Below are 18,558 nucleotides of genomic sequence, written 5' to 3'. Positions count from 1 at the left end.
TGGCACCAAATGTGGCCTGGTGAGCTAAGAAACCAGGCACTGACACTGTTTTTCTGCTTTGTATTAGGGGTTTGTGCTGTCAATGGGCTCTTATATGTAGTTGGAGGAGACGATGGTTCCTGTAACTTGGCAACAGTGGAATATTATAACCCTACAACAGATAAGTGGACGGTGGTATCGTCATGTATGAGTACAGGAAGAAGCTATGCAGGTAATAAAGAATAAGTTAAAAAGGAGGAGTCTTCTCCCTTTTTCTGGAGGTTAATGAAGGGGCAGGTGGACTGCATTATGCTCTCTCAGTGAGCGTGTATTATGTGAATGGGTCTAGAAGCTCTTGGAGGATGGATGAGATATAAATGGAGTTAAACACAGATAGCATCTGTATGCGGTGAAAACCAAGCTCTCACCTTTATATTTGCTCATTTAAAATATGTATATGCAGGGGCGAACGAAGGCGTTGTGACATCCGGAACGGGGCATCACTACGTAGGGCGCATGTGCAGTGTCGCTACGTATAATGCATGTGCCATACGTAGCAATGCCGCATGTGCACTGTACATAGCGGTTTGCCGGTGCTCCAGCGCTATACGGACAGTGCCGGGATCCCCTGCTCGCAGCTGCAGCCTCGAACGGAGGATCCTTTACATGCGGCTGTAGTGGCGATGGAGGGATCCCACCGCCATCTGTAAGGCGCTTGAGCGGCACCGGCGGAAACCGCTATGTACAGTGCATGTGCGGCGTCATTGCGTAAAGTGCATGCGTGCGACACTGCACACACGCTGTACATAGCAGTTTGCCACTGGCGCCGGGATCCTCTACTCACGGCTCCAGCCACGAATGGAGGATCCTCCACATGCAGCTGCAGCGGGTTGCCTTCTTGTCACCCCCCCCAGACATGGCACCTGGGGTGCACCGCACCACCCCCCACGCCCCCATTGCGACGCCACTGTGTATATGTCACCTTTTTAAGAGTCAAAGCTTTCTGAGGGCGGCGTCCATAAAAAACAACATGTAAGACAATTTCATCACAGATAAAATGTGAATAAACCAGAAATAATGAAACAAAATCCATACAAAGAGCATTAGTTATAGATGGTTTTGAACACCTATAGAAATCCACTGGGAGATGTATTAAGGCGATGTCGAGTTAGTTGGCAACCAGATCTATCTCTCTGTTGCCTCTGACTCAGGATAAGCAGTTCAGGTGCTTGTCAGTTGTATGGAGATGGTAGTAGTCTGGATGGGGAGTACTAAACTGAAACGTAATCCAGGCAACATTCAGGTGCTGCAGGTTCTCAAGTGTAGAATATAGGGAGATGGTCAGTTCTGGAAGGAGTTGCATTCCCCTGGAAGGAAAATGTGCATTTGGGGGGGCAGGACTCCTTGATCCATCACTGTCACTTGAGACACAGTTCGCTTCAATGGCTAGGAATACCTATTTCCAGTTCTGGCTGGTTCGCCAGCTACAGTCCCACTTGGAAGGGGATTCTTTGGCCAAAGCAATGTATGCTTTGATAACTTCCAGGTTAGACTAGCAATATGTTCTTTGTGGGGCTGCCCTTGAAGACTGTTTAGATGATGCAGTTAATGTAGAATGCAGCAGCAAGGCTACTGTTGAGTGTCTAGCCTGACATGTATTATGCTGGCTTTGAAAGATCTGCACTGGTTTCCAATTTGCTAAAGGCTTAAATGACCTGGGCTCCAAATACCTGAAGGAGCACTTCCTACCACATCAGCTTGCCTAAGTGTTGCGATCAGTGTGGGAAGTCATTTTGGCAGTGCAGGCAAAATATGGTTCGAGGGGCGGGGAGACAGGGGAGACTTTCTCTGTGGTGGCTTCCAGGTTGTCGAATGACTTCCTCTCTGAGTTAGTTCACACACCTCTTCACCCAGGTCTTTAGTTGACTAGATGCAAGGCTTTGTTTCAGCTGGAACTCACTGGAACTCAAGTCCAGCACCTCTCAGGTGGGCGCTATTGCCATTCTAAGAGAAGGAGGGAGGTGGTCATGGTGAGTTCCGGCACCTATTTTTCTAGAAAATCACACCGAGTAGATGTCTTCCCTTCTACTTTGCTATGATCTGATGTTCTGTGCTGTTGTTGTTTTTTGGTTGTTGTTGGGGTTGTTTTTTTTGGCAACTTTGCCATTGGTGGTTTTCTGATGCTATTTTACAGTTTTAATGTAAATTGTACTCGTTTTTATTTGGTGAATGAAGCTCAATAAATACAGATAGCAAATAAGCAGACATCCAGCCTAGAACTAAAACATAATTATAGCCCAAGACCCACTACAGCAAAAAGCACAGCAAATAAAGCCCCCTTCAGGGAAAATATTTTAGTTTCAGGGGGAAATATGTATGTGAAGCAAAACTCCATAACTCCACTCTAGGATCAGTCCTGCTTTCTAGCCACAGAATCCGGTCACATCTTTATTTTTACACGGCTGTTTTAACACGATAAAGTGAATTACGTAGTTTTAGAACAACCATATAGGAATGTTTCTCTGAATAAGAGTTCAAGTCCTGCTTTCTCTCTCTTTCTGTAGGTGTTACAGTTATTGACAAGCCATTGTGAGTTGGTGCAAAGATTTCTCCCTACCTTGATTATGCAGTAGAAGCAAGCTTTAACAAGTGATGTCGAAGTGATTGAGCATCAAGTCACTTCTTAACTTGTAGCACATTGAGACATGTTAGAAGCTGTGGCCTGCGACAATTAAGGATGAAAATGAAGATTATTCCAGTTTGAAGCAATGTGTAGCATTATTTGATGTAAAGCAGCATCTGACTGAGATGTAGCTGGCTGTGTTGACTACAATTTGGATTTGCTGGGTTTCTGGACAAAATTCCTTAAGGACCAATCGTGTCTCATGGTTGACTGGATATTTTTTTTTTAAGTAAAAGTTTAAGTTCCTGGTGTCTTTTTTCCAAAGAAAAAAAATATCCATTAACTGCTGCTTTTTGGAGGAATATTGAATCCCAGCTTAGTACTACAAACTGGCACAAGAATCTGGATGCTTTTATAAATCATCTTTGGTTACATTACTATTGTGTGCATATTTAAGTGTGTGTGTGTAAGTAGACTTTCTTTATACTTGTTTGGAACTTGATGATACTATTTATACTCTGCACGGAACTTTGAAGTTTGCCAGTACTATGTTGTAAAACAGAGGTGTATATTTTGATATTTACCAATGCTTTAACAAATGCCACAGAAAACATAAAATACAATGCTCATGAAACAAGTGTAATGCCAAAATGTTTTAAACTAATGTATTGGTGATCTCTATTTACCAAGATCTCTTTTGTTATGTTTTGATTTATCTCTCTTAACTCTGTCATAAGGGTTAATACTTGGCATGGGCATAATGGCAGGTTTATAATGAATGTATGGAGCTCTGTTTTACTTGCATGGCATTTAAAATATTTCCTGTGTAACTAGCTGCTATTAATTATGTACTTCCTGTATGTGAAAATGTTTGTAAACAAACAATTCCTGGATGCTTTAAATATGACCAAAACTATTGTCATTTTGACTTCTTTTCTTTTAATAAAACTTTGCATATTTGTTTTTCCTAAAGTTTGGGACTTCTATTTAATGTAAAAGTGATGAAATAATGTCCCTCTTCAACAAGACAGGTATTTTTTGTTTCATAACTGTCTGGGAAGAGAGATTGGATGAACTGAGTATGTTTTGCTTGGAGCAAAAGAACCATGCTGACCATTCCTCAGGATGAGAACAGAAATCGCGCGGTGGCGGCACGGCGGCAGCAGGAGGCCCCATTAGCTAAAGTGGTACCTCAGGTTAAGAACAGTTTCAGGTTAATGTCAGGGAAGAGTTAGAGTTAGAAGTTTCCAGTTTCCCAGAGGGAGAAAGCTTTCCCCAAGGGGGGGAGGAGAGCAGTGAATCAAATAGAAGAGAGCAACAGGAACAACAGGGATGTTCCCAGGAAAGGCAAGGTTTAAGTTCTAGCTCAGATTCGGAGGAGGGGAGATACAAGCCAGCTCTAGCCAGGAGGTTAGAAAAAAGAGCAGGAAAACGAAAGGAAGGGCGCGTTCCACGACATTTTGAGAGTGGCTGGTCACGGAGAAGCAGAGCTCAGAAGGTATCTGAAAGAAGTGACTCTGAGGAAAAATAGTTAAGAACCGTTTATAAGATTGTTTTGTTGATACACAATAAAAGTTATAAAAGAACAAGAAGCGTTTGTGTGGTGATCTGAAGAGGACAACAACCAGTCCTGACAGTTAAGAACAGCTCTCCAGAATGAATTAAGTTCTTAACCCAAGGTACCACTGTATTTTGAACATTAGGAACTTCTGACTAAGAGCAAGGGAGTGCTACAACAAGCTGTCTAGGAATGTTGTGTATATATCGGGGGGAAAGGATAAAATTGGTATTTGATTAAGATGTTTTTATATAAGATGGTAGGGAAGAATGTTGAAGCAGTATGGTAGATTTTTGTACATTCCAATGTTTATTACTTGATCAGACCCAAAGGTTTCCAGCCCTTACTGCACTCTTTCCTACAATGGTCAGCCACATGCATATGGGGACCTCACAAACAGGAAAGGGTATAAATAGGGAGACGAAATGAAAATATAACAGGACTCCTAGACCTTTAAGTTGTGTAGAAATGGACATGGACATGTCAGAGAGCTGCTCCATCTGAAATCTTGGCCATGTGAAACAGCTGCACATGAAGGTTCTGGGTTGCTACCATGCCTGATGACTAGTGATAACCACATTCCACACCAGACAAAAAATTTTTTGGAAGAAATGTTGTGTTAAAAGGAAAAGTGCTCACTACTTGATATACTAGTTATTGCAGTCTGTAACTTAAGCATATGTTATATGAAATAATGGCTCCTCTTTAGCCTGATTCTTAGAGGGAGGTAAACTGTCTGGGCTGTACCACTTACAAGCTCATGTTTGAATGTTTCTCCTTATCCACGTGCAGGCCCACCCTTCAGAGAAAACTAGATGTCTGAGAAAAGGCTAGTCCCTTAAGAGCACTCCAATTGAGTGTGTTCTTTCCTTTTAAAATCAAGAAGCATTCTGTCACTGTCAAACTGGTTTCTCGAGTGAAATACCTCTGAGCTGTTTACCACATCACTGAACTGCATTATGAGGATGGGATGGTGTTAACTCTTCAGTGACAACACGCTTGGGACACGTTTCTGGCAGGGAAGCTTAAAAGTAGCAGTGGTCCGTCTAGTTTATGTCAATGGGTGCAAAATGTGGCTGCCAGACTTTTGACTTATACAACCAATATGATTCATAGTACAGTGGTACCTCTGGTTAAGTACTTACCGGTAATTTGTTCCGGAAGTTCATTCTTAACCTGAAGCACCACTTTAGCTTATGGGGCCTCCCGCTGCTGCTGCAACGCTGCATGATTTCTGTTCTCATCCTGAAGCAAAGTTCTTAACCCGAGGTAATATTTCTGGGTTAGCGGAGTCTGTAACCTGAAGCGTATGTAACCCGAGGTACTACTGTACATCAACCTTTAGACAACTGCATTGGCCATCTATTCATTTCCCAGCCTAAGTCAAGGCTGCACCTTTATAGCCTTAAATGGCTGTGCATCTTTACACATTTAAATAGCTTGCAACTCAAATATCTAAAACACTGCACCTTCTCTGAGAGCTTGTGACTCAAACACATGAAATACTGAACCTATCTGTGTTCCAAGATCAGCAGAGGGAATCTTTTTATGTTATCTGTTAGAGACTAATTAAGTGGTGGTACAAACTTCCCCAGCATGGCATCCTTGTTTGTGGAGTGCTTTCTCCCTACAACTATATAAGGGACAAACACTTCGTGAGAGAGACTTTTTTTTACTGACTTTTGTGGGTTTTAATGAGTGTTTTACCCGTCTGTTTTTAGTTCTCAGCCTGACAGTGTGTTTTATAAATTGATTTTTAAGATTGCAATTTGTTACATCACACCCAACCCTGGCAATAATGAAGGGCAGGCAGTAACTTTTAAAAAATATATAAATGCCAGTTGCTGGCCTCACTGTTTGCATGTGGAAGATAGCAGTAGATTCCTGGCATAAAGCAGAGAGTAAGGTAACCAAACCTGTGTTTGCTGTTGAACAAGAACAGCTGCAATCTGAAGCACTTGCCAGTACTTAGGACCAAGCCCCAAGAGGCAAGGCCAGATTTAGGTTTGATGAGGCCCTAAGCTACATAAGGTAATAGGGCCCTTTATATGTGATACTTTAGGGAGCAGGCTAGCAGGCGAAGCCCATTACTTACATCATAGGAGCTTACACAACACAAAACACTCTTGCTGTATGTAGGTTTAATTTTATTTGTTTTTTATATTATATTTTGGAAATGTACATCCAGGTGTTTTTTCCTTTAATTTTTTGGGGGGACCCAAGAGAGTGAGGCCTTAAGCTGTAGCTTGTTTAGCTTGTACATAAATCCGGGACTGCCAAGAGGAACCAAACCACCTATGGGCTTAGGGATTTTCACATTTATTTATCATTTATAATTGCTCCCTACCATAAGGTCCCAGGCTGGGTTACAGCAATGAAATGGGCAGTTTAAAAAAAGGAAAACGTGAAAGCGATTCCGCATGTACCATTAAAAAAATAATCTGAATTTTTCTCCAGCAAAAGGAAGGGGGAGTTGTATGAACCGAAAACAATACCAAACATTACTTCTAGGTTTATTTTGGAGTGTGAGGCAGGGGAGCTAAGCTGCATCGGAAAGCTGCCGTCTTATGCCCAGCTTTCCTTGGAAGTAAACCCCGTGAGCAGAGGCTGCGATCCTTCGATATTAGGAGAAGCAGGTGAGCGTGCAGCCGCCGTGCGGTTTGCATGCCTACCTTCCGCCCCGCGTCCCCTCCATCCACCCATCTCGCTCCTCTCCCTTCTCTTCGTCAGTGAACTGGCGCCTCGTCCCATTGGCCGGCCCACAAGGTCTGAAGATGTCACTCAATCCCTCCACCCAATGGGAGCCCGCCGAGACCTGCTAGGCCAATGGAGGAGGCGTCTTTGAGGACCCGGCACGCAGGGAGTCTGGCCCTTGTCGCGGAGCGTCGGTGGGCAGAGCTGCTGCATTCCTCGGCGCACGTAAGAGGATCGAGAGCAGGCGGCGGCGGCGCCTTTGGGGGCGGGTTGTTTTAGGGGGTGCTCCTTTCATTGGTTGCATTTGGAGATCCCCCCACCCGAAAAAGGCGACAAACGCAACCCCTTTACATTTTGTTTATGGGCACAAAATATTCACTTCTTGGCCGCTCAGGCCTGTTATTTTGTGACTTTCCGTTTTATTTCTCTCCCCCTCACCGACTTCTCTCTCAGAGACAAAAGCTGAAGTTAAGGGTTCGGGTGCCTGTTTTCGATTTTCGCTGTTTTGATTCGCCTAGTGCTGCTTGCCTGGTAGAACAAGAAAGCAAACCATGGCTTGAAATTCTAAAGTTTATATTATTTGTTTGTTGTGGTTGATGAGCTTGGCCAGGCCTGACTGATGGACTGTCTAGTTTTCATGTAACTTTTTAAAGACGGATGAGGTAGCATGTTTTAATAATTATTTACTGGCTCTTCTCCAAGAAGCTGAAGGCACTCTCCTCCTGTAACTTGTTCAGGATGAGAACAAAAATCACGCAGCGATGGCGCGGGAGGCCCCATTAGCTAAAGTGGTGTTTCAGGTAAAGAACGGACCTCCAGAACGAATTAAGTTCTTAACCCGAGGTACCACTGTACAGTGGTACCTCAGGTTACATACGCTTCAGGTTACAGACTCTGCTAACCCAGAAATAGTACCTTGGGTTAAGAACTTTGCTTCAGGATGAGAACAAAAATCATGCTCCGTGCTCGTGTGGGTGGCGCTGTGGGTTAAACCACAGAGCCTAGGACTTGCCAATCAGAAGGTCGGAGGATCGAATCCCCATGACGGGGTGAGCTCCCGTTGCTCAATCCCTGCTCCTGCCAACCTAACAGTTCGAAAGCATGTCAAAGTGCAAGTAGATAAATAGGTACCGCTCCAGCGGGAAGGTAAACAGCATTTCCATGTGCTGCTCTGGTTTGCCAGAAGCGGTTTAGTCATGCTGGCCACATGACCCGGAAGCATGTAATTTGATCTTATACATCCGATATTGAATGCTTATAAAAACTTTCTTCAATCTGATGCCTTAGCAATGCCATATAGGTAAGAATTGGTTTGGACTGAAATTGGTACGTAAACATTGGCACCTGTCCTTTGTTCATATCAGGAAGGGAAAGATGATAGTGGTACCTTGTGTTACGTACTTAATCCGTTCCAGAGGTCCGTTTGTAACCCGAAACCGCTCGTAGCATGAGGCATACTTTCCCTAATGGCACCTCCTGCTGCTGCCACGCCGCCAGAGTGCAACTTCCGCTTGCGTCCTGGGGCAAGGGTCGCACAAGGGAGATCTACTTCCGGATTAGTGGAGCGCGTAACCCGCAGCATTTGTAAGGGGGACGGTACGTAACATGAGGTACGACTGTAATTGTTTTTGTAGTTAATCCTTGGATGCTCTCTCGAGCTAAATCCTAGTAGTTTCATGCAGGGCTTTCAATTTACTTTTTATTATGTAACAGATAACTAGCATGATCGATCAATTTATGGCCAAGGCATCCTAATTAAGCAGCAGCACATTTCCTTCTTGTCAGGCAGTAGAGGAGATTCTGTCAATGTATACAGCGCAAGCAGGTATGAATTAATCTCTTCTCCTACCGGACAAGGACAAAGGGCAAGCAGCGACATCTGTTTAACTCTATTGTCCAGTATGGAAATGGATAGACCTTGTCCCCTACTATTTTTATGCAAGTCAACAGCTGCACACTGTGTTGCTGGCCAATGTCATTTTGGTTATGGTGTCTTTACCATGATGTCTGTTTACTGTTCCTGGAATCCTGCAGAGAAGCTACAGGTGTGATGTTCCAGAACTGAACGATGGCAACTAACGACAGTGTTGGCATACTGAATTCTGCCTACCTGGCTGTAGAATATATAGACTCTTTCTTGCCTGAGAATCCGCTACAACAGCCATTTAAAAATGCTTGGACATATATGCTGAATAACTACACCAAATACCAGATTGCAACCTGGGGATCACTTCTCATGCATGAACTTTCCTACTTTTTAATATGTTTGCCTGGATTTATCTTTCAGTTTATACCTTACATGCAAAAGTATAAAATACAACAGGTAAGATGGAGTGTTGTCTAGTATGAAAAATTCCAGCTCTGGTGTCATACATGGCTCCAACAAGTGGCATAACTTTGGAGCTCCCCAGATCATGAGTTCACTTCCCATATTCTGCCAGCTTGCGACTGGTGACATTTTTGTGAGCAGCCTCTTTCAGAGGATAGAAAAAAAACGATCTTATGCTTTACTCTGCTTTTATAACAAACATGGAACAATTTACACTTATTTATGTGATTGTATAATTATTATGCATATTTTGGTTAATTTCTTATATAAATATTTAGTTTAGCTATCTGTGAGTACGTATTGCTGACTTCCAATCTGAATTCTGGGTAGTGATGATCTCCGGTGGGCTAGGGACAAAGGTGAGAGCTGTTTCCTAGTTCTGCTGGATCTCTCAGCGGCGTTTGATACCATCGACCATAACATCCTTCTGGACCGTCTTCAGGGGCTGGGAGCTGGAGGCACTGTCATACAGTGGTTCCGCTCCTTCCTCCTGGGCCGTGTTCAGAAAGTGGTGGTGGGGGATGAGTGTTCAGACCCCTGGGCTCTCACTTGTGGGGTGCCTCAGGGTTCTGTCCTCTCCCCCATGCTTTTCAACATTTACATGCAGCCGCTGGGAGAGATCATCAGGAGGTTTGGGCTGGGTGTTCATCAGTATGCGGATGATACCCAGCTCTACCTCTCTTTTAAATCAGAACCAGTGAGGGCGGTGAAGGTCCTGTGTGAGTGTCTGGAAGCGGTTGGAGGATGGATGGAGGATGGATGGCGGCTAACAGATTGAGGTTGAATCCTGACAAGACAGAAGTACTGTTTTTGGGGGACAGGAGGCGGGCAGGTGTGGAGGATTCCCTGGTCCTGAATGGGGTAACTGTGCCCCTGAAGGACCAGGTGCACAGCCTGGGAGTCATTTTGGACTCACAGCTGTCCATGGAGGCACAGGTCAAATCTGTGTCCAGGGCAGCTGTTTACCAGCTCCATCTGGTACGTAGGCTGAGACCCTATCTGCCTGCGGACTGTCTCGCCAGAGTGGTGCATGCTCTGGTTATCTCCCGCTTGGACTACTGCAATGCACTCTACGTGGGGCTACCTTTGAAGGTGACTCGGAAACTACAACTAATCCAGAATGCGGCAGCTAGACTGGTGACTGGGGGCGGCCGCCGAGACCATATAACACCGGTCTTGAAAGACCTACATTGGCTCCCAGTACGTTTCCGAGCACAATTCAAAGTGTTGGTGCTGACCTTTAAAGCCCTAAACGGCCTCGGTCCAGTATACCTGAAGGAGCGTCTCCACCCCCATCATTCTGCCCGGACGCTGAGGTCCAGCGCCGAGGGCCTTCTGGCGGTTCCCTTATTGCGAGAAGCAAAGCTACAGGGAACCAGGCAGAGGGCCTTCTCGGTAGTGGCGCCCACCCTGTGGAACGCCCTTCCAGCAGATGTCAAAGCGATAAACAACTACCTGACATTCAGAAGACATCTTAAGGCAGCCCTGTTCAGGGAAGTTTTTAACATGTGATATTTTATTGTATTTTTGGTTTTTATGGAAGCCGCCCAGAGTGGCTGGGGAGGCCCAGCCAGATGGGCGGGGTATAAATAATAAATTATTATTATTATTATTATTATTATTATAGTGCTGTTGAAAAGCACGAGGCAAAGGGCCTTTGACAGTCTGGCCTCTAACTTGCAGGCTTTCAAGTAAATAGGGTGTTTGTGTGTGTTTTGATATGTTATTGTAGAAAGTGGAACATCTGAACAAGTTTGCCAACGGTATTATTTGCTAGATGTTTACTGTTATCCTGCACGCTACCCCAAAGGACAAGAGGTAATGTTAAAAATGTATTTAAGCTGGAACGCTACACGGACTTACCTGTGAGTAAGCCACAGTGACAGTTGCTCAGATGTGATTGTCACTGTGGCTTACTCACAGGTTAGTTGGTGTAGGATTTTATCTTAAGCAATGCAAAGGATTGCATTGTTCAGCCAGTAAATGAAGAAAGGAGATAACATTGTACAGTTGCTAGTTTCCCCCACAGAAGCTGTAGAGTGGCTAGAACACAGGTGGGAACCAGTGGTCCCCCAAACTGTCCTGTCATCTCTGACCATTGGCAATGCTGGCAGGGGCTGATGGGAGTTGGGGCAGTCTGCAAAGCTTCAGGCTATCCATCACTAAGCTAGAACATGGCCCCTGTATATAGCATCAGTCCTGGGCACTCTTGTTTTTAATAGTAACCGTGTGTGAAATTCGCTTGAGTGACATGCACCCTGATTCCTGAATGGTATATATGTAATAACATAAAGCTTGGAGTATTGCAATACACTGGTACCTCGGGTTAAGTACTTAATTAGTTCCGGAGGTCCGTTCTTAACCTGAAACTGTTCTTAACCTGAAGCACCGCTTTAGCTAATGGGGCCTCCTGCTGCTGCTGCGCTGCCGGAGCACGATTTCTGTTCTCATCCTGAAGCAAAGTTCTTAACCCAAGGTACTATTTCTGGGTTAGCAGAGTCTGTAACCTGAAGCGTATGTAACCTGAGGTACCACTGTACAGTGGTACCTTGGGTTAAGAACTTAATTCGTTCTGGAGGTCCGTTCTTAACCTGAAACACCACTTTAGCTAATGGGGCCTCCCGCGCCGTCGCTGCGTGATTTTTGTTCTCATCCTGAAGCAAAATTCTTAACCCGAGGTACTATTTCTGGGTTAGTGGAGTCTGTAACCTGAAGCGTCTGTAACCAGAGGTACCACTGTATTGAATAATAAGTCAGTGAAATTTGTATTGTATAGAATTCTGGTGCCTTCTCAATCCAGTTTCTACTAAAAAGGTAGATAGATCATAGTATCTTGCTTCCTAATGAGATCCGGAGCCCAGTCTGTTATAAAACCATGATTACTTTACTGTGCTGATTTCCTGCAGCCTTCTTGAAACAATGTACAGGCTCCAAACTAATTGAGGGTTGGGGAAACCTGTGGCCCTCCAGATATATGAGCTCCGCTCATTGCTGACCATGGGCTATGCCGGCTGGGGCTGACAGAATCTGGAGTTAAACAATGTTTGGAAGGTCACAGGTTACTCATCCCTGCTCTGATGCCATAGATGCTGTGATCTATGCATACCATAACTGTTTCCTTTTGACTTGAAAATAGCATTTGTAATGTTGATTCATTAACAATAAATTCAGACCAAATGGCAGTACTGTTCCCGGGCTGAAAGACAAAAATCTGAGCATTCTAACACTACTTTAATATTTATCTCTCGCCTTACCCCAAGTACACCTGGAGTAGGATGATAATTGACAGGGAATCAACATTGAAATGTATATCTGATATTAATGGAAACATTGATCATCGCAGGCAGCAGTGTTGCTGCATTTTGGGGCATTATCAGTTGAAACAGTGCCAGATAAGACAAAGCTGATATTCCGTTACCTTTAATTTAGGTATTCTTCTATTATAGTATGAAGTACTATTAATTTAGTACTTATTCCCATGTATCACATCTTCAGTAATATCATTGGAATATTCTACTTCTATTTATAAAATACTTTTATTTCTTGTTTACAGGATAAGCCAGAAACCTGGGAAAGACAATGGAAGTGTTTCAAGGCACTTATGTTCAATCACTTTTTTATTCAGTTTCCTCTGATACTTGGTACCTTTTACTTCACAGAATATTTTAATATTCCTTATGACTGGGAAAGCATGCCAAGATGGTAAGTAGATGTATTTCACTGAAACAGCTCTGTGCAGTTAAGTACTTCAATAAATGCAGTGTTTCTCAAATCCTGTTATGATCAAGCACTGCACTTCAGCATCTGGAAGATTTCTAAAAGTTCTGCACAGAAAAATAATAAGAAGTTTCTAGTAGTCATTTTCAAGCTGAGCTTTCCCTATATAGTGTTCCTATCATTACAAATTACAATTTGCAAGAAAGAAAGATGTTAATGGATTAAGTAAATTTTATGTGAAATTAGTTTTAGAAAACTGCTACAATGATTTATATAGAAACTCAGCCAGGGGGATTTGAGGAAGTCACCTAACAATGATAACAAAAGCGGAATTTCTACAGTTAGGATATATGTTTGTTTGTTTGCTTGTTTTTTGATGTTTTTCTTTTTATGTTGATATGTTTGTTATAAATTTGGAAAACTAATAAAACTTTTTGGAAAAACAACAACAAATTACAACTGATTTGCTTCCAGCAATGTCACCAGAGTTGACAATTCCAACTTTCATTTTTTCATTCATTAGCAAACAGAATACAGCATACACCTTTCCCCCATCTATATTGTATTTGAAACATTTCTCACTAATTCCTTAGGGAAAAAAGTAGCAAAATATCTCACCAGCAACTATGAATCTTCCCATATGTTACAACTTAGGCTATATTTTTATCCCCATATCTATTATACATGGTAGCTTGGTTTCTACTTGCATGCCTTCTTTATAGGTTTTTAAAAATTGCTATAGTTGTGACCTACTTTGGTTGTCAGCAATATGCTGTATTATCAATCTTACTAATCTTATGCTCAATACAAAGTAGGTCACAGCTATAGCAATTTAAATTATTCTAAAGATTAATGTTGCTTGACACACAACACAAACTTGTGTATTGCATTATACACAACAGCGGTGTTTGTGTATGATGTAGTCTCTTAAGCCACTCTTATCCTCCCTATATAATAAAGTTGTTGTGTACAAAGGTTATGTGTATGGTAAAATATACTTTTGACAATTCTTTGTAGACTGCTGCTGCCTTGCAAGCTATTGGATAACATGTTTCTCCAACACAAAAAAACTGGTTTTATAGTCAGTATAGAACTGCAAAAGCAAAAATTGTGTTGGGAGACAGGGTGTCCTAATCTATTATACTTGTCTTAACAAATGCTTCTCTTTCCCTGCCCCCCCCCCAGGTATGTGCTACTTTCTCAATGTTTTGGATGTGCTGTGATTGATGATGCCTGGCATTATTTTCTGCATAGGCTGCTGCATCACAAGAGAATTTATAAGTACATCCACAAAGTGCATCATGAGTTTGTGGTATGTATTGCCTTAAATTCTTGGTGAACGTTACCTAGTTAATGCTGTAATGCTGTGAGCATATAAAAGCACTAGGCATACATTAGCTATTCTTTTTGTAAAAAGGGAGAAGACAAAACAGCATGCTTAGCAAACTGTTTTCATCAAGAGTTTAATATTGCTATAGTTGGACAGACTTTGAAACTGATTACTCAAAATACAGTGGTACCTCGGGTTACATATACTTCAGGTTACAGACCCCACTAACCCAGAAATAGTACCTTGGGTTAAGAACTTTGCTTCAGGATGAGAACAGAAATCGTGCTCCAGCGGCACAGCGGCAGTGGGAGGCCCCATTAGCTAAAGTGGTGCTTCAGGTTAAGAACAGTTTCAGGTTAAGAACAGACCTCCGGAAGGAATTAAGTACTTAACCCAAGGTACAACTGTAGTTTGCCGTTTTAAATGCTGTGCTCTGAATATGTCTAACTTCTTACCCACCAATGACTGGCTACAAAACACAAAAATCCCTTCAGCTGGTTTTCCCTACAAATGATCTCTGTCTGTTATTCTGATAATGATTATGTAGGTTAGGAACATAACCCACTCTGACCTAGTATATTTGTAGTGAAGTCTGACCAGCAGCAATTCTCCAGTCTCTGTTTAATAGGACCAACAGAGAGACCAGTGACTGAACTTTAGTCCTTCTGCATCACTGTGCTGTACTACTGAGCTAAAGCCCACCTGTAAGGTTTCAACCTACATTGGGTGGTTTCCCTAACAACCACCTTCCAATTGCTTTTTTGAATAGCTAGCTTCTATTACTGAAATAACACTCAGTAGGGAGCATAGACTAAAGACTCAGAAAAACCTTCAGGGGGATCTGAAGGTGAGGAAAGCATCACTGTAAAGTTTTCATATAAGCTATGATTTGCTTCCATTCTGAATATTTTACAAGGGGTTCTTATTCTGTCGTCTTAAGTAATCATGGTTCTATGCTACCAGCTGAAATTATAGTGTTTCAGGGGCAGTCCAGAATTTGTAGTCATAATGTGTTGGAGTGGAGCTAAATGCAGTTCACTCATTCCTCTGTTACCTGTATGTAACATTAAAACCAGGATCTGAGTGCGAGAGGGGGAGAACTCTGCTAGAACAACCTGGCCATGCAGGAAGTACTGTCATATCTCGGGTTACAAATGCTTCTGGTTACAGACTCCGCTAACCCGGAAGTAGTACCTCGGGTTAAAAACTATACCTCAGGATGAGAACAGAAATCTTGCAGCAGCGGCAGGAGGCCCCATTAGCTAAAGTGGTACCTCACGTTAAGAACTGTTTCAGGTTAAGAACGGACCTCCAGAACGAATTAAGTTCGTAACCCACTGTATACATTTCAGATTAGCCGTAAAGTACCGGTATATTTATGTCTTGGCATACAAAAGAGCATTCCTTTTTTTTCTCTTCCTCCTTTCATAGGCTCCGTTTGGCATGCAAGCTGAATATGTACACCCTCTGGAAACCCTTATCATTGGAACTGGGTTTTTCATTGGAATAATGGTGTTTTGCAATCACGTGATTCTTCTGTGGGCATGGATGATCTGTCGCTTGCTGGAGATCATTGACGTCCACAGGTAATCTACTTTCGCTGTTCAGTCTGGTCATATTCATCAGAAATATAGAGGGTTGTATTCAACAAAGTGCTACTTGGGGTAGACATAGTAAAATTATTAGACCTAAATTAGTCATCTAGGTGTACTCTTAAGTCACACTTCGTTGAATACCACCCAAGTCAACAGGTAAAATCTAGACAAGTGACTTTTAAAAAAAATATCTATTAACTATTCAGGATTTTCTCTAAATGTCCTAGAAGTGCATGAATTTAAGACTGAAATCCTGTGTATACCTATCTTAGAGTAAGTTTCAGTGACTTTAGTAGAGCTTGCATAAACATTCAGAGGATTCTACTGCACGTGATTCTTTAGATGACAAGCTTACAAACTAATTTGATACTCTTTGAGCAAGTAGAGTCATCTTAAGTTCCACATAAAAGCTGCTCTATTAAGTATGATTAAGATGTAACTAGAAATGATAAAATATAACTGGAAACTATGCTACCTAAATGAGTCTTGGGCTCACATGCTCCCTCTTCCCCTCTATTTTCACATGTCAAAGATAGATATAGAGTGGCTGGGGCAACCCAGCCAGATGGGAAGGCTATAAATGAAATATTTTATTTTATTTTATTTTATTTATTTATTACAGATAGAAAGCTTTTTAATGCTAAGCTAACTAGAATTCATCGTGATGTCTGAACAAGTGAAACAAATCATGGTTAGAGAGAACATTTAACCATAATTTTTAGTTGATGGGAACAACATTTGGAGAGCCATAGGTTGGCCACCCTTGATTCATTGAATACTTTCCCAGCAAAATCTAGCTATGAATCCAGGCCGTGTGTGTGTGTGTGTGTGTGAGAGAGAGAGAGAGAGCCCACATTTTTCAACTATTTCATTCCTCTGTTTGGCATAGTGTTGTGGACACTTTGTGCTGAGATATTTACATGACCTCCTTGCAGGGACTATATATAAAGCATGTATCATCAGTACAGAAGTAAGAAACACACTTTAAATACCACATGACAGATGTTACTTCTACAGCTTCAGAAGTATGTTGTCCAGTTGAATAGTCCAGGAACTTCAGGGGTTTTTCAACCAAGTTATTATGGAAACTGGTAAATGTCTATGGTTGTAGTCCTATAACCACTTACAAGAGAGTAAGCCCCATTAAACTCAGTGGGACTTGCTTCTGATTTTAGCAATGCTTCACTTGAATGGAAATGCGAGCAATGTCTTCCGTATCTGTATTGTAAATTCTCCTCTCTCTCTCTCACTCTCCTTAGCGGCTACGACATTCCTCTGAATCCATTGCATTTGGTGCCTTTCTATACTGGGGCTCGATTCCATGACTTCCACCATATGAACTCAATTGGCAACTATGCTTCAATCTTCACGTGGTGGGATAAACTGTTTGGTACCGACTCGCAGTACAATTCTTACAGAGAGAAATTGGAGAAACAAGAGTGCATGGTGGAAAAGAAGACCAAATAAATTTCCCTGCAGAAATATAAGGAGGAGCACTTGACAAATGCACATAACTACCATGAACTTTTGGTTAAGCCTGGAAGATTTAACACCCTCTGCAAATTCAAAGCTATATGATGCTTTTAACTGGAGCCCAAGAACAAGCCTGCTGGGCCCTAGCTGTGTGCTAGAGGAAACGGCCCTATCTTCCTAAAATGAATGCATTTTCTATTTTATACGCAAGTGAAGCATATATATTTAAGTAAAGGTTAAAGATGAAGGCCACAAATTTGAATGTTTGTAAAGAACAATGTATCCATTTAGAATTCAAAGTTTGTAAAAGAATGTTTCCATTAGAGTTGGATAGAACTGTTTGTAAAGTATTTGGATATATGAAGTTGTATCTTCTGAAGCATACCCATAAAAATTGGTTTAATAAGCTGCTGAGTAGAACTTCCTTGGGAGCAAAAATACCGGAAGAGGAGTATTTGCACATGTTAATAGTTGTTTCCTTTAAAAAACCTTTCTTAGTCTGGTGTTAGAAAAATTTAGGTTTGAGAGAGGAAGCTTTTTTTCTCCCCTTTTTCTTAATCTGCTGGGATGAGCCTTTCTATTCTCTTTTACTAAATAAACTGTGCCAATGTAGTTAATGTTCATAAATAAATATTTGCAAACTACTGAATGATTGCTATATTTATAATATATAAATGCCACTTGCTGGCCTCACTGATTGCATGTGGAAGATAGCAGTAGATTCCTGGCATAAAGCAGAGAGTAAGGTAACCAAACCTGTGTTTGCTGTTGAACAAGAACAGCTGCAATCTGAAGCACTTGCCAGTACTTAGGACCAAGCCCCAAGAGGCAAGGCCAGATTTAGGTTTGATGATAGGGCCCTTTACATGTGATACTTTAGGGAGCAGGCTAGCAGGCGAAGCCTATTACTTACATCATAGGAGCCTACACAACACAAAACACTCTTGCTGGTTTAATTTTATTTGTTTTTTATATTATATTTTGGAAATGTACATCCAGGTGTTTTTTCCTTTAATTTTTTGGGGGGACCCAAGAGAGTGAGGCCTTAAGCTGTAGCTTGTTTAACTTGTACATAAATCTGGCACTGCCAAGAGGAACCAAACCACCTATGGGATTCGGGATTTTCTCATTTATTTATCATTTATAATTGCTCCCTACCATAAGGTCCCAGGCTGGGTTACAGCAATGAAATGGGCAGTTTAAAAAAAGGAAAACGTGAAAGCGATTCCGCATGTACCATTAAAAAAATAATCTGAATTT

General features: G+C 42.1%; 2 protein-coding genes and 1 long non-coding RNA gene across 4 annotated transcripts in view; 2 read left to right on the top strand and 1 right to left on the bottom strand.

Annotated features, from left to right (window-relative positions):
* KLHL2 (kelch like family member 2) overlaps positions 1–3,574 on the top strand; it is a 36,622-nt gene extending 33,048 nt beyond the window's left edge. For both annotated transcript variants that reach the window (XM_083631205.1, XM_083631206.1), the window contains 2 exons: positions 68–211; positions 2,544–3,574. In XM_083631205.1, the coding sequence (XP_083487331.1) occupies positions 68–211; positions 2,544–2,572 (173 nt within the window). In that variant the 3' untranslated portion in view covers positions 2,573–3,574. The remainder of the gene's footprint in view (positions 1–67; positions 212–2,543) is intronic.
* The window catches only part of LOC310770545, a 309,952-nt gene that overhangs the window by 286,064 nt on the left and 5,330 nt on the right, over positions 1–18,558 (bottom strand). Inside the window, exon 2 of the long non-coding RNA XR_014552256.1 lies at positions 11,496–11,774. This is a non-coding gene — a long non-coding RNA (uncharacterized lncRNA). The remainder of the gene's footprint in view (positions 1–11,495; positions 11,775–18,558) is intronic.
* Positions 8,859–17,764, top strand: LOC310770481 (methylsterol monooxygenase 1-like). The gene is made up of 5 exons (XM_083631351.1): positions 8,859–9,177; positions 12,737–12,885; positions 14,086–14,212; positions 15,662–15,816; positions 17,085–17,764. The coding sequence occupies exons 1-5, from the start codon at positions 8,923–8,925 to the stop codon at positions 17,290–17,292; spliced, it is 894 nt and encodes a 297-aa protein (XP_083487477.1). The 5' UTR covers positions 8,859–8,922; the 3' UTR covers positions 17,293–17,764.

This window comes from Podarcis filfolensis (assembly GCF_964270895.1).
Source record: "Podarcis filfolensis genome assembly, chromosome: 9".
Taxonomy (NCBI): Eukaryota; Metazoa; Chordata; class Lepidosauria; order Squamata; family Lacertidae; genus Podarcis; species Podarcis filfolensis.
This window is presented reverse-complemented; position numbering and strand designations above follow the sequence as displayed.

Coding starts and splice junctions, on each gene's coding strand:
- LOC310770481 (XM_083631351.1), top strand. CDS start 8,923: ATGGCAACTAACGACAGTGTTGGCATACTGAATTCTGCCTACCTGGCT. Junction 9,178..12,736: donor AAAAGTATAAAATACAACAG/GTAAGATGGAGT, acceptor TCTTGTTTACAG/GATAAGCCAGAAACCTGGGA. Junction 15,817..17,084: donor GAGATCATTGACGTCCACAG/GTAATCTACTTT, acceptor CACTCTCCTTAG/CGGCTACGACATTCCTCTGA.